A 21191-nucleotide genomic window follows, 5' to 3' on the forward strand; every position below is an offset into this window, starting at 1 on the left:
TTTCCAGAATGAAAGCAACAGCACACAGCTATCTATGGTGGCCTGGGATGAATGGAGAAAAAGAAAACTTAGCGAGAAGTTGTATACAGTGTCAGAAAGTACAAAAGTTACCTTCCAACAGCTCCATTACATCCCTGGGAGTGGCCAGGAAGGCCATGGGTGCGAGCACACACCGACTATGTGGGACCTTTTATGGGAACCATGTTTCTACTTATCGTCAATGCACACTCAAAATGGATGAACATATATGAAGTGAGGTCGCCGACATCTTTTGCTACAATAGACAAACTACAACAAAGTTTCGCAATCAACGGACTACCTAAAGTGGTCGTATAAGACAATGGAACAGTGCTGAATTTCAGCCTCAGCGGTATTACTCGTGAAAACCCCCTTCACCGTACCACCCCTTCTTCAAATGGACTGACCGAGAGGGCAGTTCAGACATCCAAATCTGGTATGAAGAAATTGTCTGGAGACTCTATAGCAACTAAATTAGCAGGTTTTCTTTTCCATTATGACAACGTATGTCACACATTCCCTCATATGACAACAGATGTCACACCTGCAGAATTGTTGATGAAGCGCTTTCTCCGATCGAGATTGAGCATAATAATGCCAAACTTTGTTGGGGGGGAGGCGTGGAAAGGAGTCAGGGAAGTCAGAAAATTGGACATGACTGTCGCAGTTGTGACACAACGTTTAACGTAGGAGAGCAAGTATTTGTGAAGAATTTTAGAGAAGGACCAAAATGGTTGTTTGGCGAATTAAGTGCAGTAACGGGACCACTTTCCTACCACAGAAAGTGGAAGATCGAGTCATACAAAGACATGTGGATCATATAAGAAGAGGAGAAACAAAATATCTAGAAATGATTCCACCAGTGTTCGTGACTGAATCAACGCCTCCTGTTGAAAGAACTCAGCTGAGTACAGTTATGTCTGAAAGGCCGACTGTACCTGAAAGAGTCAAAGAAACAAACTTGTAGGTACCTACTGAAGAACCAGATGCTCAGACGACTACAGTGAGAGGGGTTCCAGATCAAACATCAGAAGTTGTAGAGCTGAAGCGTTCTATGTGCAGAAGGAAACCCCCAGAAAGACTTGACTTTGTAAATTATTTATCTGTTTGAATAATTTGATACTTTGAGAAAAATTGTAAAATTTATTTGAGTAAAGGGGGGAGGGATGTAGTAATCTGATGATCTAAACTTTCAAGACAAATGTTGTAATGTAAGATCACATGATCTTGATACCCAATAGCAGAGTAGCAGACTTCCTCTGTAGTCAGTAATCTTGAGTTAGATCTGAAGAGTAAAGACAGAGTTTTGAGTTGTAAGCACAGAAGTGTAGCTGCTGAGTTCCTTTTGTAAATAAACAGAATGTGTTTCTTCTAATAACGGTCTACTGATCTTCTCTGTCTTGGTACCAACTCGGTCACCCTGAGACAAGCGTGCAAACCGGATCTTTTAGCCCCGACAAACCAGGGGACTGGATCCAACAGTAATACATAACATATGAACATATATACAAAAAAGGAGCAGGGATAGGCCATCCAGCCCCTCGAGCCTGCTCCGCTATTTGCTAAGATCATGGCTGATCTGATAGTAACCTGAAATCTGCATCCCACCTTCCCTCCCATAACCTATCACCCTCTTGCTTACCAAGAATCTATCCACCTCTGCCTTAAAAGTATTCAAAGACTCTGCTTTCACTGCCTTTTCAGGAAGAGTGTTCCAAAGACGCACGACCCTCTGAGTGAAAAGATTTCGCCTCATCTCTGTTTTAAATGGGTGACCCCTTATTTTTAAACAGTGACCCCCCGTTCCAGATTCTCCCACATGAGGAAATATCCTCTCCACACCCACCCTGTCAAGACCCCTCAAGATCTTATATGTTTCAATCAAGTCGCCTCTTAATCTTCTAAACTCCAGTGGATAGAATCCTAGTCTATCCAACCTTTCCTCAGAAGACAACCCACCTTTTCCAGGTATTAGTTTGGTAAACTTTCTCTGAAGTGCTTCCAATGCATTTACATCCTTTCTTAAATAAGGTGACCAGTACTGAGCACAGTACTCTAGATGTGGTCTCATTAGTGCCCTGTATGACTGAAACATATTTTTGTATTCAGTTCCCCTCACAATAAATGATATTGTTAGACCATAAGACATAGGAGCAGAAATTAGGCCATTCGGCCCATCGAGTCTGCTCTGCCATTCAATCATGGCTGATAAGTTTCTCAACCCCACTTTCCTGCCTTCTCCCCGTAACCTTTGATCCCCTTACCAATCAAGAACCTGTCTATCTCGGTCTTAAATACACTCAATGACCTGGCCTCCACAGCCTTCTGTGGCAATGAATTCCATAGATTCACCACTCTCTGGCTAAAGAAGTTTCTCCTAAAAGGTCTTCCCTTTACTCTGAGGCTGTGCCCTCGGGTCCTAGTCTCTCCTATTAATGGAAACATCTTCCCCACGTCCGCTCTGTCCAGGCCTTTCAGTATTCTGTAAGTTTCAATCAGATCCCCCCTCATCCTTCTAAACTCCATTGAGTATAAACCCAGAGTCCTCAAATGTGCCTCATATGTTAAGCCTTTCATTCCTGGGATCATTCTCGTGAACCTCCTCTGGACCCTCTCCAGGGCCAGCACATCCTTCCTGAGATATGGGGCCCAAAATTGCTCACAATATTCTAAATGTGGTCTGACCAGAGCCCTATAAAGCCTCAGCAGCACATCCCCGCTTTTATATTCTAGTCCTCTCGAAATAAATGCCAACATTGCATTTGCCTTCCTAACTACCGTATCAACCTGCAGGTTAACCTTAAGAGAATCCTGGACTAGGACTCCCAAATCTCTTTGCACTCCAGATTTCTGAATTCTCTCCCCATTTAGAAAATAGTCTATGCCGCTATTCTTCCTACCAAAGTACATGACCACACATTTCCCCACGTTGTATTCCATCTACCACTTCTTTGCCCATTCTCCTAACCTGTCCAAGTCCTTCTGCAGCCTCCCCGCCTCCTCAATACTACCTGTCCCTCCACCAATCTTTGTATCATCTGCAAACTTAGCCAGGATGCCCTCAGTTCCTTCATCTAGATCATTAATGTATAAAGTGAAAAGTTGTGGTCCCAACACTGACTCCTGTGGAACTTCACTAGTCACTGGCTGCCATCCTGAGAAGGACCCCCTTATCCCCACTCTCTGCCTCCTGCCAGATAGCCAATCTTCTATCCATGGTAGTACCTTGCCTCTAACACCATGGGCTCTTATCTTACTGAGCAGCCTCCTGTGCGGCATATTGTTCTATTAGCTTTCCTAGTTACATGCTGTACCTGCATACTAGCCTTTTGAGATTCACGCACTAAGACACCCAGATCACTCTGCACCTCAGAGCTCTGCAATCTCTCAGCATTTAGATAACATGTTTCTCTTTTATTCTTCCTGCCAAAATGGACAATTTCACATTTTCCCACATTTATACTCCATTTCCCAGATCTTTGCCCACTCACTTAACCTATCTATATCTTTTTGTAGCCTTTTGTCCTCTTCACAACTTACTTTCCTACCTATCTTTGTGTCATCAGCAAATTTGGCAACCATTCCTTCGGTCCCTTCACCCAAGTCATTTATATTCAGTTGAGGACCCAGCACTGATCCCTGTGGCACACCGCTTGTTACATCTTGACAACCTGAAAAAGACCCATTTATGCCTACTCTCTGCCTTCTGTTAGCCAGCCAACTTTCTATCCATGCCAATATGTTGCCCCCAATACCATGAGCTTTTATTTTCCGCAATAACCTTTGACGTGCTACTTTATCAAATGCCTTCTGGAAATCTAAGTACAGTATATCCACCGGTTCTCCTTTATCCACATCACATGGTACTTCCTCAAAGAACTCCAATAAGTTGCTTAAACACGATTTCCCTTTCACAAAACCATGTTGACTCTGCCTGATGACCTTGAGCTTATCCAAGTGTCCTGTTATTAATAGCTTCTAATATGTTTCCTATGACAGGCATTAAGCTAACTGGCCTATAGTTTCCCGCTTTCTGTCTCCCTCACTTTTTGAATAATAGAGTTACATTTGCCACCTTCCAATCTAATGGGACCTTCCCTGAATCCAGGGAGTTTTGGAAAATTAAAATCAACACATCAACTATCTCATTAGCCACTTCTTTTAAGACCCTAGGATGATCAGGACCCAGGCTCTTGTCAGCCCGCAGATCCAACAATTTACTCAGTACCACTTCTCTGGTGACTGTAATTTTCCTGACTTCCATCCCCACTTCCATTTTCTGGTCTATAGTTGCTTTTGGGATGTTACTTGTATCTTCTGTCGTGAAAACTGATGCCAAATACCTGTTGAATTCACCTGCCATATGAGGGGTGATCTTATTGAAACATACAAGATTCTGAGGGGGCTTGACAGGGTAGATGTTGAGAAGATGGAGTATCTACCTGTTCACAACAACTTGTATTTTAGGGCCTTTAACATAGTAAAGTGTCCCAAGGCATTTCGCTGGAGTGTTATCAACAAAATCTGACACCAAGCCACCTAAGGAGATATTAGGGCAGATGTGCACCTGTCTGACCAAGGTCATCTCACACACACCTTGTTGACACTCAGTTGAATGCAAATGTGTATCATAACTGAAATGCTCTGCTCAACACCCCTCCCCTGGCTTCCTGTCCCTGCAAACATTACTCCGCCACACACCCACCAACTGATGAAAACCCACAAGCTGGTTGAAACTGTCCGCGCTGCCCCTCACTTTACCACTCCATGATGACCTGTTCAACCCACCCATTGCCCGTCTTGCATCTTGCCACCCCATATAGAGCGCTAGTGGGGGAATCTCGAACTAGGAGACATAGTTCCAGAAGAAGGGGACACTCATTTAAAACTGAGATGTGAAGAAATTTCTTCTCTGGGGTAGTGAATGTCTGGAGTTCCCTACCTCAGAGAGTTTTGGAGGCTAGATCATTGAAAGTATTTAAAGAGGAGGTAGATAGATTTTTCAAATATTGGAGAGTTGAGGGCTATGAGGAGCTGGCATGAAAGAGGAGTTGAGGCCTGGGGCAGATCAGCCATGATCTTATTGAATGACGGGGCCTACTGCATAGCCTACTCCTCCTATTTCTTATGTTCTTATGCCATCTCCTTGTGTTCCATTATCAATTCCCCAGGCTCACTTTCTGTAGGACCAACTCTCACTTTGTTAACTCATTTCTTTTTAAAATATTTATAAAAACTCTTACTATCTGTTTATATATTTCTGGCTAGCTGTCCTTATTATTTAGCGAATGCAAATCTCCGAAGCCAACCTCATTTGCTGAGTTTAAGATGATTAGTCCGCCACCAAGTCTGTAGAGGGGACACTCCTTGGTAAAGTGAAGCATTGTTTGTACCTTTCCACAAGTGGATAAGGGGTTTGTACTAAGGCCCCGGCTGGCTGCACAGGGACCCTGGCCTGCTCTGAACCTATTTAGCAAGGACCACAGTCGCTGTGGTAGTTCAAAGCCTGCTATTGGACAGATGGGGTCTGTCACAAGAAATTTGTTAATGACTTCCCGTGTTTCCCATTTCTTGATCTAAAGGATGTCTGCTAGCAGATCTTGCTCAGGAAGGGCGCTCTATATGGGGTGCCAAGATGCAAAGCAGGCAGTGGGTGGGTTGAACAGGTCATCATGGAGTGGTGAGTGAGGTGCAGCACGGATAGTTTCAACCAGCTTGTGGGTTTTCATCAGTTGGTGGGTGTGTGGCAGAGTAATGTTTGCAGGGACAGGAAGCCAGGGGAGGGGTGTTGAGTAGAGCATTTCAGTCATGATGCACGTTTGCATTCAATTGAGTGTCAACAAGGTGTGTGCATGATGACCTTTGTCAGACAGGTGCACATCTGCCCTAATATCTCCTTAGGTGGCTAGGTGTCAGATTTTGTTTGATAAAGGCACTAAAATACAAGTTGTGAACAGGAAAATCAATGTCACCATAGTACGATAATGTAGGTGCGTGCCATTTTCTCTGGCCGCTGCCACAACATCTTTATCCTGTGCCACTCATATATCTCCCCCACTTTTCTACCCTCCACAAGTCAGAGAATGGCTGCTCAGGGATAGGGCAGGCTTGTCCAACCTTTTCGTGTGAGGGGCCCCGTTTCAATTTTTTGCTCACTTGGGGCTGATGAGCAAACTTCAGAAAGATAAGGTTTGGTGCAACATTAGACATCAATATTAACAAAATATTGAGGTATGAAGAAAAGAAACAACTTGCTGAGCAAAAATGAAGTAATGTCAAAGCAACAAATTGATAATTTAAAAAAGTGAGTAATTAATAAAGGTGACCATGAGAGTGATAGGGTCAAATTGTGTTTGTCCAGCTCAATCCCAGTCTCAGGGTGCTTCCACCATCACCCTCACCCATGGTGAGTGTGTTGGTGTGTGAGGGTAAGGAAGAGTGCGAACCCTGAGACTGGGAGTGAGCCAGACACACACTCATACTCTCACTCACACACTCTCTCACTCTCAGATACATTCACACTCTCTCACTCACACACATTCACTCTCTCTCACTCTCACGCACATTCTCTCACTCTCACACCCATTCACTCTCTCACACACATTCACTTTCTCACTAGCACACTCGCGCACGCACACACAGTCACACTCTCACATTCACACGCGCGCGCTCTCTCTCTCGCTCGCTCTTTCTCTCTCTCTCTCTCTCTCTCTCTTTCATGACCCCCACCACCAGCCACTCTCTGACCCCTGCCACCAGCCATTCTATTGCCCCACGTGCCCACCCCACCATCACCACCAGCCACTCTGACTGTTCTCCCTCACCAGCAGACTCGCCGCCCCCGTCATGTCATTTTTCAGGCTGAAGGAAGCTGCTGCTCCAATCAGAGACTGGTTCTCTCCCGTAGTTGCTGCTGATGGGCTTACTAGTGATCCTATCAGCAGCAAACACGGAAGACAAATGACCTGTGATTGGAGGAGCAGCTCCTTGAAGAATCTTCAACTTCACCTAGCGGCATTTTGAATACATGGTCCACGGGCTGGATAGGAAGGCCTGGCGAGCCGCATAGTGGCCTTCAGGCTGCTTGTTGGACAGGCCTGGGAAAGGGAATATCTTTCACTCACATTCCTGTGCAACCTTTCCTTGCCTGAGTAGATTCCAGTTTATCTCTAAATTCCTACAGTCAGATAGCTAATTCAGAACTAAGATCTTTCAAAATCCTATGTTAATTGCTTTGTCCTAATGGCAGCTGTCATCATGTTGCTAGTTATAGGCTGTTTAATTAAACTTACTAGAAATGGTTGCTTCACCATAGTGAGATAAACTAGCTCAGCAGAGATATTGGAATGAATAGGGAATCTTTCTAACTTGTACAGTTAATTGCTCCACCACAATGGTCTCAGTCAGAGTTAAACTTTCGACAGTATAATTTTCTTGTTTCCTTGTCAGGTACAATCTGGATCCTTTTCAACAGTACTCTGAGGAGCAGGTATGGGATGCACTGGAGCGAACACACATGAAAGAATGTGTAAGTACTGCTAAGTAATATGTTTGGCAATGGTTATAAATGAATTATGTATGATCAACATTGTACAGTCTGCATAACTATAAATATGTGGGTAGATAACTTGTGTTTAATGGTTAACTATTTGAGCTGATCAAAGATTTCTTTTTTTAGTAACTGCATAGTTTTTGGTATTGATGGGGAATGAAGCTGATGTGTACTCTGTTACCATTTTGTTAGGTATATAATGAAGTTTGGGTATTTTTTCAGAATATGTCGAACTGTGTTGTAGTATAGGTTAGAACATTGTCCATTCAGTTGTGCGGGTAGGGTTTAAATCCAACTCTGGTTAATGGATCAATGCTTTTCTTTGTCTTGAATGCACTTGCATTTTACTTTTTTTAGCCATAAGGCTCATGAGAAACGTTTGGTTTCTCCTGTGGGAATGTCTAACATCAGGGATCTGTAGCAAGGGCCACTTGGCTTCAGACCTCATTGCAGCCTTGTTCAAACATGAACAAAAGAGCTGAATTGCTGAATGAGGTGATGGTGACTTGACATCAGTGCAGTATTTAACCAAGTGTGGCTTCAAGGAGCCCTAGCAAAATTGAAATGAATGGGATTTGGGGGAAAAGCACCCATTTGGATGGAGTTACACCCAGCACAAAGGCAGATGGTTGTTGTTGTTGAAGATCAGTCAATCTCGTCCCCAGGACATTGCATCAGGGGTCCCTCAGAGTAGTGTCCTAGGTCCAACCAACTTCAGCTGCTTCATCAATGACTTTACCTCAAACATAAAGTTAGAAGTGGGGATGTTTGCTGATGATTGCACTGTGTTCAGTACCATTCACAACTTCCCTGATACTAAAGCAGACTGTGTCCATATGCAGCAAAACCTGGACAATATTCAGGCTTGGGCTGAAGAGTGGCCAGTAATGTTTGTGTCACACAAGGGCCAGGCAATGACCATTTCCAACAAGAGAGAATCTAACCATCTCCCTTTGACATTCAATGGCATTATTATCATTGAATACCTTACCATCAACATCCTGAGGGTTACCATTGACTAGAAACTTAATTGGATCAGCCATATAAATAATCTGGCTGCAAAAGTAGATCAGAGGCTGGGAATTCGGTGGCATGTAACTCGCCTCCTCCCCAAAACCTGTCCACAAGTGAGATGTGTGATGGAATACTCTCTACTTGCCTGGATGAGTGCAGCACCAACAACACTCAAGTTCGACACCATCCAAGACAAAGTAGTCAGCTTGATTATCACCCCATCCACCACCTTAAACATTCACTGGCAGTGCACAGAAGTAACCGTGTGCCAAGGCTCCTTCAACAGCAGCTATCAAACTGCGACCCCAACCACCGAGAACAACAAGGGACAACGGACACATGGAAACACCACCACCTGCAACTTCCTTTCCAAGTCACATACTGTGCTGACTTGGAACTATATCGCAGTTCTTTTGTTGTTGCTGGGTTAAAATTCTGGAACACCCCCTCTTACAGCACTGTCAGTGTACCTAAAACACGTGAACTGTAGCCATTCAAAAAGGTGGCTCACCACCACCTGTTCAAGGACAACTAGGGACGGGCAATAAATGCTGGCTTTGCCAGTGACACACATCCCAAGAATGAATTTTATATTTTAAAAAAAAATCAAAAGAATTTTCTTAGTGGTTCAGGCAGAGTACATCGAGCCTTAATTCACATCCAGGAAGTACTGTCTTTGCTGAATGCTTGGAGCATGGGCTAAAATTTGAGATTTTTCTTTAATATAGCTAGCTTTGTTGGGGCTTGCAGCTGTAACAAATTCTTATGCACTGGGTAGTAGAAAGCATTAAACATTTTTATTAAAGGCAGTGTGCCTTTGTTATAAGGTGCCTTCAAACTGATTATTGTGGTATCTTTTCCACAATGCAGATCTCTCAACTGCCTTTAAAACTGGACTCTGAAGTGGTGGAGAATGGAGAAAATTTCTCAGTTGGAGAAAAACAGTTAATATGTGTAGCTAGAGCTCTACTACGGAGATGTAAGGTAAGAGTTGAAGGTGGGGTAGATTCTTGGTAGTTGAGTTAATAAATAATCATTCCATATACATCAGGGTATTAATTTTGAAAGGCTGCAGTCTAGTAAATGCCTTGTAAATGCTAAATATGGATTGGAAAATTGACCTATAATGCTTTAGATTTGTACCTCATGATCAATATGACCCTGGAACTTGTTTTGTGTTTGGGACAGGCTTAGTGAACCAGCTGGTCTTTTCCTGTCTGTCTGTTTTTATGGCAGTGGCAACACAAGTGATGTTCTCCACTAACAGGATGCTGCTGGCAAGCCAAAAAGATGTCTGCCTGTCACACAAATGAATAATATGGTATATGAATTTCAGTGCCAGTGTGATGCTAGGTATGTAGGCCGTACATCCCAATGACTGGTGAAGCCAGTCAAACGGCACACCCCTTTGGCTGTTTGCAACAGGCAAAGTACTGACCGTACCCAACCAGCCTGTGCTTGCAAAACTCAAAACGTAGGGCGGTAACTTCTGAGCTCCCCAGTGTAGGATTTGGGTGTACCCTAAAGATGTACTGGGGAATCTCTCGGAAGTTCCCAGTTAAGATTTGCTAGGCAATTGCCCAGAAGTGCAAACTTCCTTTAGACAATTGCCCTGCACTGGGAACCATTTGAAAATGCGATTTAAATCGCAAACTTTTGAATGGTTCCACCAGGATTGCACCAATAGTTACCCAGAAAAAGTTAGCAGAATTAAAACCTCTTCTCTTCTAACTTCTGGGTAATTATTGTAAACACCCATACTGGCCCCCATGGGACTCTCCCCCCTCCCAACCAATCCCTGCACCCCTCCAATTGCCCCTGTGGGCCCGACCTGACCTCCAAATCCCCCCAACCTCTGACCCCCTCCCCCACCGACATCTGACCCTCCAAAGCCCCCTGACCTGGCCTGTCAATTTCACTGGACCCTGTAAACTCATCTGCTTTATGGCAGCTAGTGATGTACAAAAAGGGGCATGGCCCCATTGAATTTGCCAGAGTTGCACTTCACTGGGGCCTGCGAGGAGTATTTCGATGCAGTCCCCAAGCAGCTCCAGCGATCGGAAATGTCAGTGTAATTTTCAAGGGCAGATAAGTACGTATTTATTACTTCTAATTCCTGTGGGCCATCTCCGATGCTAGTTGGAAGTTACAGCCCACATGTGTTCCTGCAATTGGACAACTTGCTAAACAATCCTGATTGTGCTAAGAATTACAGTAGAAACCAATTTAAGATTATCAGTTGGGCTTGCAGTGTGGCTCACTTATGCATGCTAAAAGCCACATATATTCACACACAGGGCCCTGTTCTTTGCAGACAAAAGAAGCATGTCCCCGCATTTACACCTTTTGCAACTAAACAAAAGCTTGGGGACTGCTATTCTCTGGTTCATTCCCATGGCATTACCTTGACCAATCAAGAGTTGACCTGCCTGGATTGAATTTGAAACAAAAGTATGGCTGTTCTCTGCTGTATTCTTCATGGCATTGCATCTACCAATTAGAGTGGACTTGCCAGCCAATCAGCACTCTCTTATGCAGTATAAACTAATGAATGCAAGACAAAAAGCTTCGATAGTCAATTTCTGTACTACCAAACAACTATTTGTGCAACCTAGTTTGTTTAATCTTCAAAGCTTAATTGTTCGAGTCCTTGTATCATTCTGTTAGGTTTATGCTGCACTTCCTCCAAGGCCAACATAGCCTTTCTAAGATACAGTGCTATGGTGCTCGCAGTACTCTGGATGTAGTCTAACCAGGGCTTTGTATAGCTGAAGTGTAACTTTAACCCCTTTTGTATCCTACTCCTCTAGATACAAAGGACGCATTCAGTTAGTCTTTTTGATTATTTTCTGTTCTTTATTGTGATATTTTAATGATCTGTGCGCCTGGATCTATGATTCTTCTTGGACTGTTTTTAGTTTTTCACCATATTGAAAGCATCCTTTTCTATTCTTAGTAGATCCAAATTGGAAGACCTCATATTTGTCTACATTAAAATCCATTTACCACAGTTTTGCCCATTCACTTCATCTATCATTATCTCTTTGTACACTGCTTACAATGCTACTATCTTTGTGTCATTGGCAAATTTGGATATGTGGCTTTCTAGCCTGTCATCTAACTTGTTAATGAATTCTGTGAATAGTTGAGAAAGAAAGAGACTTGCATTTATACAGTGCTTTTCACTATCTCTGGATGTCTCAAAGTGCTTTATAGCCAGTGAAGTACTTTTTGAAGTGCAGCCACAATTATAATGAGGAAAATGAGGTAGCCAATATGCAAACAGCAAACCTCCACAAACAGCAATGTGATAATGACCAGATAACCTGTCTTTTTGATTGAGGGATAAATAACTCTACCCTTCATAATAATGCCATGGGATCTCTTTTACACCCAGCCAAACGGGTAGATGGGGCCTCGGTTTAACATCTGATCAAAAGATGGCACCTCAGACAATGAAGTGCTTCCTCAGTGCTGAACTGGAGTGTTAGTCTTGACTTTTGTGTTCAAGTTCTGGAGAGGGACTTGAACCTAGAACCTTGTGATTCAGAGGCGAGAGTGTGACCAACTGAGCCACAGCTGACAGTTAAGGCCCCCCAAAATAGATCATTGCTGCATTTCATTAGTCACATCCTGTCAATTAAAGTACCTCGCCATAGATGATATAAGCTTTTCTTCCCCTTCTATTTTTTCTTCTCTCATCTTTTTTCTCTTTTTCTTGCTCTTTGCTACTGTCTGGGAGAGTATGAAGGCTTACCTAAGTGGACAAATAATTTCATATACTGCTCAACTTAACAAATGCAATCCTTCAAAATTGTCCCAATTGATTGACCAAATTCTCTTAGAGGACCAGCAGTATGCTTTTGCACCTACCCCAGTGTTATACAAACAGTGTCTGGCTCTACAGACTGAATTTGATCATCTTTCCACCAAACAAACAGAAAAGCTTATACTTGGATCACGTGGTACATTTTATGAGCATGGTGAAAGAACCAGAGGGCTCCTGGCTCACCAGCTTCCTCTCAACTTATTATTGAAATCAGCACTCCAACAGGGTCAACCACCACCGATCATCAGGAAATCAATGATCAATTCAAACTTTTTTATTCCACCCTTTATACCTCTGACTCCTTTATTCCATTGATTTATTTCACAATTTTTTTGATGATACGGACATCCTATTTCTAATGTCTGACTCTATGAATGCGTTAGAAGTACCCCTTTCCCAAGATGAAATACTAAAGACAATTAAATCAAAGTAATAATGTAATAAAGTAACAAAGTAATAAAGTAAACAAAGTAATAACGCGCCAAGGCCTGGTGGATTTCCAGTAGAATTTTATTTTTTAAATTCTTATCACAACTTTCTCCATTATTATTGTCTTTGTTTTTGGAATGCTTTCGCTTGACAATGCTCCCTCCTGTGCTGCACGAGGCATCTTTGCCTATTCTTTTAAAGAGGGATAAGGATCTTCTGCATTGCGGTTCATACCGGCCTATTTCCCTTTTAAATGCCAAGATGTCAAGATATTAGCTAAAGCCTTAGCCCACTGTCTTAAGAACCTGCCCTTCCATCTATTATCTCTCTTGACCAGACAGGTTTTATACAAGGCAGACAATCCTTCTCTAATTTAAGGCATCCTTTCAATATTATTTATACACAATCAACTACTTCTCTCCCTGGGGTTCTTATAACTATGGACGCAAAAAAGGTTTTTGGTAGAGTGGAATGTGACTACCTTCAAAAATTTGGATTTGGACCCATTTTTATAAAATGGATAAAACTATTGCATCCCTCACTGGTTACTTCAGTCCGTACAAAAAATATTCACTCCAAACTCTTTGACCTCCGTCGAGGTACCAGACAGGGCTGTCCCCTCCCTCCCCCCCCACCCTACTTTTCGCTATTGCTATTGAGCCCCTCACAATTTCACTGCAGACCTGTGGAGATATACAGGGTGTTATAAGGGTTAGAGTCGAGCAGAAACTCTCCTTATACTGATAACCTGCTTCTTTTCACCTCTGATCCGGCCTCATTTCTCCCACATATTTTTTCTATTCTTAAGCGATTTGGTCATATTTCAGGTTTTAAAATTAATTTGCAAAAGAGTGAAATTTTTCCTATTACATTGCAAAGAGTTACCTTCTTTCTTCCCTCCCCTTCAAGGTCTCAGTAAACAGTTTTAAATATTTAGGAATTTTAATTACTCAGTCCCTTGGAGACCTTTTTAAGCTCAGCTTTGACCCTTTGTTGGAACATATGAAGCAGGACTTTGCACGATGGTCTAGCCCTTTCTTTAGTTGGTTGTCTAAATTCTGTAAAGATGAATATTTTGCCAAAATTTCTATACTTATTTCAGTGCATTCCATTGTTTATTCCCAACTGTTTTTTTTTTGTTGCAGTAAACCAATTAATTCCTTCCTTTTATTTGGAATAAGAAAACACCCAGAATTTGTTAAAGTTTTTGTACAAAGTCCCAAACATTTAGGTGGTTTGGCACTGCCAAATTTTCAGTTTTATTATTGGTCTACTAATATCCGTAATATTTCTTTTTGGATTTATTCGAACTTGGCTAGTTTAGTGTGGGTGCAATTGGAGGCAGGCTCCTGTCAGTCTACATCTCTGCCTGCTCTGTTGTGCTCCTCCATTCCTTTCTCAACCAGTCACTTTTCTTCAAACCCTATTGTTAGACAATCACTTAAATTAAGATTTGGACCCAGTTCAGAACACACTTTGGGCTGCAGTCGCTCTCTTTATACAGCCCTATTAATGAAAACCATTTATTTCCACCTTCATTAGGAGATTCTGCCTTTCAAGTCTGGCATGCGAGAGGCGTCGAAACCCCTGCTAACTTATACATTGATAATATTTTTGCTTCTTTTGACTCTCTCGGAAATATGATCTGCCCCACACACACTAGTTTCTCTATTTACAAATCAAAGACTTTGCGTGCAGAAAAACCACCCATTTTCCTTTATTGCCCCCTAAATCACTGATAGATATTATGTTAAAATTAAATCCTTTTGTTAAGGGGGTTCATTTCCAAATCATATTCTCTAATTTTTTCACTACATTGTCCTTTTCTTTCCACCTTAAAAACTCTTTGGGAGCAAGATTTTGACTCAGACTTATCAGAAGATAACTGGCAGTCTATTCTCTCTCCTGTACATTCCTCGTGTATGTGCAAGACATGAGTTGCTACAATTTAAAATTTTATATCGTATCCATCTATCCAAGGTGAAATAATCTTAAGATTTATCCAAATTTTGATCCAAGCTGCGATAAATGTTACACTGCCCCAGCCCCTCTAATTCATATGTACTGGGCAGTCCTAAATTGGCTTTGTTTTGGACAAAGATTTTTAGATCATTCTCACATATTTTCAGTAGCAACATTGAACCCTCTCCTATTACAGCACTCTTTGGAGTGGAACCAAATGGCATCCCTCTTACAAAAATTCAGACTGATGCACTTGCCTTTTCAACATTATTGGCTAGACGTATTGTTCTAGTAAATTGGAAACAGTCTGCCCTGTCGCCTTTTACTAATTAGATACATGATCTTATGCAGAATCTTAAACTTGAGAAAATAAAGTATACTATAAGAGGTTCCCACTGATGGATTTTATGTAGCTTGGCAACCTTAGATTACTTTGAGGAACTACAGCTCTCTACTTTCATATAACTGACCCTACTTAGGTTGTATGTATTATATCAAGTGAAACAATATCTGACCTATGACTGCTGATTTTCTTATTATTTATATTTTGCGGGGGCTGGGGAGGGTTTTTTCTCTTTTTTAGGAGGAAGAAGAAGAAAAGGGAAAAAAAAAATTATCCCTACTCTCGTCTCCTTCTACTCAGCCAGTTTTCTAATCAGGTCAATAGTTTGCCTTCAATTCCATGAGCTTCAGCTTTAGCTAACAATCTCTTCTGAGGCACTTTATCAAATCCATTCTAGAAGTCCATGTAAATAACATCCATAGACATTCCCATATTCACTACTCAAAAGAAAATTTCAAGCATGACATACCTTTAACAAATCCACGCTTGCTTTCTCTGATCAGCTGAAAGCTTTCAAGGTGATCAGTTACCCTGTACTTAATTACAGATTAGCAATTTCACAGCAACAGATGTTAGGCTAACTGCTCTATAATTCCATGGTTTCTCTGTCACCTTCTTATGTTCTAAATAGAGCTGCCTATTTAGAAGATCACCTTATTGCTGTGTATAGTAATAAGGAGCAACTTAGCCAGGTGTCATGTGGCATGAGGAACACAGTGGTACTTGGGTGTCAACCCAAATTGCTTTCCAAGATGGACTTTAGTATTGTCTACCACAGTAAACTGATACCCACTCCAATCTGATTCTCCTAGTTTGTAACCAACCTTTATCCTTAGAGATGTATAAAAACTCTTTTCTGGACTTCTTTGTTTTTAAGATCAAGACTTGGCTTTACCCAGTAGAAGGAGGGAGGGAGCATGAAGAATTAAAGGGAAGGTTTGTGGAGGGCAGGAGAGATTAAATGACAAAAGATTTAATAATGCAGAAGCCAAGGATCAGCTGCTTCTGACACATCCTACCCTTCCACAAGCCCACTGGATCAAACACTTCCTCTAAAGATTCCCGTTGCCCTAACTCGGAACTTGCATCTTTCTCTAGTTTCTGTCCTATCTCCCCTCATGCTCATCTTATCCTGAGACCCACCTCCTGCCCTCTTGATCTTATTCTCACTAAATTGCTGACTACTGAAGTTCCACTTCTGGCCCCTATGTTAGCCGATTTAATTAACTGTTTTCCCTCTTCAGGTGTTGTTTCTCTCTCTGTCTCTCAGATCTGCCATCATTACTCCTCTCAAAAAAAAAACCCTTGACCCCATCACCTTTGCAAACTATCACCCCATCTCCAACCTCCTTATCCTCTCCACAGTCCTTGAACATTGTCAATTCCCAAATCTATGTCCATCTTTCCTGGAACACTGTTTGAATTCCTCCAATCAGGATTCCACCCCTACTGCGGTATTGAAATAGCTCTTATCAAAATCACAAATGGCATCCTATGTGACTGTGACATAGATAAATTATTTCTCCTCATCCTAACAACCTGTCTGCAGCCTTTGACATGGTTGACCTACATCATCCTTCCAACGCAAATTTACTGTCAATAAGCTGGTCAGGACTGCTCTCTCTCAAACACAAAAGCAAAATACTGCAGAAGCTGGACATCTGAAATAAAAATAAAAAATGCTGGAAATACTCAGGTCATGTAGCATCTGTAGAGAGAAACAGAGTTAGAGTTTCAGGCCAATGACCTTTCATCAGAACTGAAGAAAGTTAAAAATGTAGGAGTTTTTAAGCCAGTAGAAAGTGGGGGAAGGGGCAGGAAGAACAGAAGGTAAGGTCTAGGATAGGGTGGAGGGCAAGAGCGATTATATGATGAGAGATTTCACGATGCAAAAGCCAAAGAGAGTGGTAATGTGTGTAGCAAAAAAAAAGCAAAGGTGTCCATGGAGGCATTAATGGCTATATAGCAGCCATTTGAATACAACATCAAGGGATAAAGAAAGAAACAAGCCAGCAAAAAAACCCAAAAACAATATGGGGGCATAGGCTATGATTTAGTTGCTGAACTCAGTATTGAGTCCAGGGACTGCTCTCACCTGGTTCCATTCTTATCTATCTAATTGCAGCCAGTGTCTTCTCTTCCCACACCTACACTGTTACCTCTGGTGTCTCTCAAGGACCTCTCCTTGCACCCCCCCCCCGCCTCCTATTTCTCCTTGGCATGCTGCCCCTTGGTGCCATCATTGGAAAGCACAGCATTAGATTTAAACAAAACTTACCAAGTCTCCTTTGATAGCACCTCTACCACCTAGAATGACAAGGGTGCACCACGATCTGCAAGTTTCACTTCAAGCCACACACCCTACTGACTTGGAACTATATTGCCATTCCTTCGCTGTTACTGGGTCAAAATCCTGGAATTCCTTCCCTAACAGCACTACCTGCGCCACATGGACTGCAGCAGTTTAAGAAGGTGGCTCACCACACCTTTTCAAGGGCAATTAAGGATGGGCAAAAAATTCTGGCCTAGCCACTGATACCAACATCCTGTGAAAGAATAAAAAGTATGCTGATAACACCCAGTTCTCTCACCACCACCTTTCTCGATTCCTCCACCATTGCTTAATTATCAGATGCTTATTCAGTACTGGATAAGCAGAAATTTCCTCCAGTTAAATATTGGGAAGATTGAAGCCATTGTTTTTGGTCCCTTCCACAAACTCCATTCCGTAGCTACTGACCCCATCTCTCTCCCTGGCAAAAGTCCAAGACTAAACCAGACTGCTCACAACCTCTGTGTTATGTTTGAATCCAGGGTGAGCTTCCAACCATGGATTTGCATTATCATTAAGACTGTCTACTTTGACCTCTTTAACATTGCCTGACTTCGCCCACCTTGGCTCATTTGCTGATGAAATGCTCGTTCAAACCTTTGCTACCTACAGACATGACAATTCCAATGCACTCCTGACTGGTTCTTCACATTCCACCCTCAGTAAACTTGAGGTCATCCAAAACTTTGCTTCCCATGTCTTAACTTGCACTGAAGTCCTGTTCACCTAGCATCCCATACTCACTGACTTACTTTCGCTCCTAATCAAGCAACATATGATTTGAAAATTCTCATCCTAGTTTAAAAAGCCTCCATGGCCTTGCCCCTCCTGCAGCCCAACCTTCCAAGATATCTGCACTCATGTAATTCTGGATTCTTGAACAATCCTGATTTTAATCTTTTACAAGATAACTGCTCCACCAGATGAGTAACTGTTTTAAACCTTTTCTTTAGTCTATACATTATGTAAAATTTTGTTTCTGAATGTTACAGATTCTTGTGTTAGATGAAGCTACTGCTGCCATGGATACAGAGACTGATTCTCTGGTGCAAGAGACGATTCGGGAATCATTTGCTGAGTGTACAATGTTGACCATTGCACATCGTTTGAATACAGTACTCAGCTGTGATCGCATCATGGTGCTAAGTCAGGGCCAGGTAACAAAAATTTCCAGGTTTTTATTGGGAAAGAATCCAGTCAGGAAAAGGGGGTAGTTCTTTTCAAGTTCTTTTAAAGTTGTAGCAGTGGGTATAAGTACAGTTGTCACCTTGACTACTATTTATTCTCTGTCCTGGATTGAGCCAGGAAGATTCAACCATGTTGCTGTTTGACAGGAGTCTCACATGGTCATGCTTAACATAATATTTAATGGAAAAAGTAGATCCAATTGAGCTGATCAGTATTTAACAAGTTCTTAACAAACGGTCCTCAATATTTCCTTTAATTGCCATAGATACTATAAATAAATCATGGATGTTAACAGAATTTTTACCTTGCTGAGGTTAAGTGGTCTAAAACTACTGGTGAAAGAAACTTTTCTACAATTAGTGAGCATCTTCTAGTGCAGGATTGTCCACTGTGCTCGCCACACGTGATAAATCAGTCACAGACGTGGTGAATTGTTGCTGTTCCTTTTTAGGGAGACACAATACTGAATTGTGTTAAAGTTGCAGCAGTGGGTATAAGTACAGTTGTCACCTTGACTACTATTTATTCTCTGTCCTGGATTGAGCCAGGAAGAATCAACCATGTTGCTGTTTGACAGGAGTCTCACATGGTCGGACTGCGACTGTGTTTATCAGAATATCGTTAGTCAAGTTTCTTGTGACCTGGAAGCTGAAAAGCCATTTGCTCAATGAAACAAGAGAAACAGTCCACTGCACATTACTTTCTTTGTCCCCGTTCTCTCATGGTTCCTCTAAATGACAATCCAGTTTGATCTATGGGAACGCACTATGAAGTGCTTTGAAAGCAGGGCGGACCTTCGGAAGGACATTGGTCCGATTACACTCAGAATTTCCTTGTGGGTATCTAATGACATAGAGGGTGCTAACTGAAGAAGTTGATTTTGTTTAGCTAGTAGCTGGTGGTTTTGGCGCAAAAAGAGATTTACAGGAGGTTGTCCATTAGTGAAAGGTCTATTAAACATCTGGATGCTGTGTCTGGAAATGGCAGGCAAGCAAGGCAAGAGTCAGAGCACAGAAGCCAATACGTAGAGATTTGTCAAGTCTCTTAATATATGAATTCCGATGAAATAGAAATAGTTTACTCTTGAAGATTTTTTTTAAACAAACCGGAGCACACTGTCAGAAACAGAAGTTAACAGATTGTCACCACCCTTTGAGAATATATACAGGAGGCTTGCTTTACGGAACAGTTGGATTGTAAAACCCTTCTGAAACTTCTCCTGGTTCTGGTATTGAGTATATTGGCCTTGATTGTTGATGGCTGAAAACCTCAAACCCATTTTGTTAATATTGCATATATTTTGCATCATATAGCAAATGTGTATGGTAACCTGACCAACACAAGTTTGGCGAGCATTGAAATCCTATTGGACGAGACTGCTGTATAGCTTAGTAAAGCAATATATTTGTATCCTCTTTCAGGTTATGGAATTTGATGAGCCATCTGTTCTTCTAGCCAATGAAAACTCAAGATTTTGTGCAATGTTCGCCGCTGCTGAAAATAAAGCCACTGTAAAGGGCTAACACAGCCTACAAGATTTTCTTCAGAATTAAGCTACTCGCTGCTTAGGTAGTCAACATTTCTCCATCCAGGGACAAGATATCCTCAGTTGTTTTACAACAGCTTACACCATTCATGTATCTACAGAGTAGTTCAAGATACTCTGTAAACTTTGTTTTCCATATTTTCTTATGCATTTCATAATTAAAAGCTGGGCTAATTCTATTAACTTCAAATGCACTCCAGGTTCAGGGAGCCTTAGATGTTGATAGTTTCAAATGCCTATAGTTAAGCCTCTCACATATTACAGATTTATAAATCTATTCATAGAATATTTGCAGTGCGTACATGCTGTACTTTATTTTGTATTCTATTTTTGCACTGTTATATTGTGCTTTCTTTTATATTCTACTCCTGTACAGTTTTGCACTGTATCAGAGTTTGCTAATTAACTGTGAGACAGTTGTCAATGTCAAGTTATATTTATATAGAATAAAGAGTACACCAATTCATTAAAAAAATTAATATGCTTCACTGTTTAATCCAGACAGCAGTAAGTGTTGTTATGGTAACAGTACCAAATAGACTTATTTTAATCATTCTGATTCTAGTGCGACTAAATTATTTGAGGTTTTTTGTTACTAGGAAGAATATACCTCAGGTTGAATTTATTTTACTGTATGATTTGTACTGTTGACATTTATTGTCCATGTGCACTGTCAGTATAAGCTATTTCCTGAAGGCCACATGAAAGTGGTTCTTGCTGTTACCATAGATAGCTTGCTTTACCAGTCCAGGCAATGTTGCACGTATTTGTCATCTTGTAGAGCTTAGAGCCTTAGCATGATTTTGTTGCCTTGTTAAATCTTTAAATATAAATAAACTATTTTACATTAATACATTTAACTTATCCTAGTTTTCGTATCTTAGTAAATATTGGCAATAAGCTCTGAATACTTGTATTGACAGCAGATGATAAAACCGAAAAATACATGGCAAGACATGGTTATTTTTGAACCACGTC

The 21191-nt window shown here is 41.5% G+C and overlaps 1 protein-coding gene across 1 annotated transcript in view; it reads left to right on the top strand.

The window, feature by feature from the left end:
- Positions 1 to 21068, top strand: part of LOC144693864 (ATP-binding cassette sub-family C member 5-like) — a 137552-nt gene extending 116484 nt beyond the window's left edge. The window contains exons 27-30 of the mRNA XM_078563978.1: positions 7468 to 7546; positions 9455 to 9568; positions 18472 to 18636; positions 20089 to 21068. Of these exons, the coding sequence (XP_078420104.1) occupies positions 7468 to 7546; positions 9455 to 9568; positions 18472 to 18636; positions 20089 to 20190 (460 nt within the window). The 3' untranslated portion in view covers positions 20191 to 21068. The remainder of the gene's footprint in view (positions 1 to 7467; positions 7547 to 9454; positions 9569 to 18471; positions 18637 to 20088) is intronic.
- The last annotated feature ends 123 nt before the right edge of the window (positions 21069 to 21191 follow it).

The sequence above is a fragment of the Cetorhinus maximus genome, chromosome 19 (assembly GCF_964194155.1).
Source record: "Cetorhinus maximus chromosome 19, sCetMax3.hap1.1, whole genome shotgun sequence".
NCBI classification, from domain to species: Eukaryota; Metazoa; Chordata; class Chondrichthyes; order Lamniformes; family Cetorhinidae; genus Cetorhinus; species Cetorhinus maximus.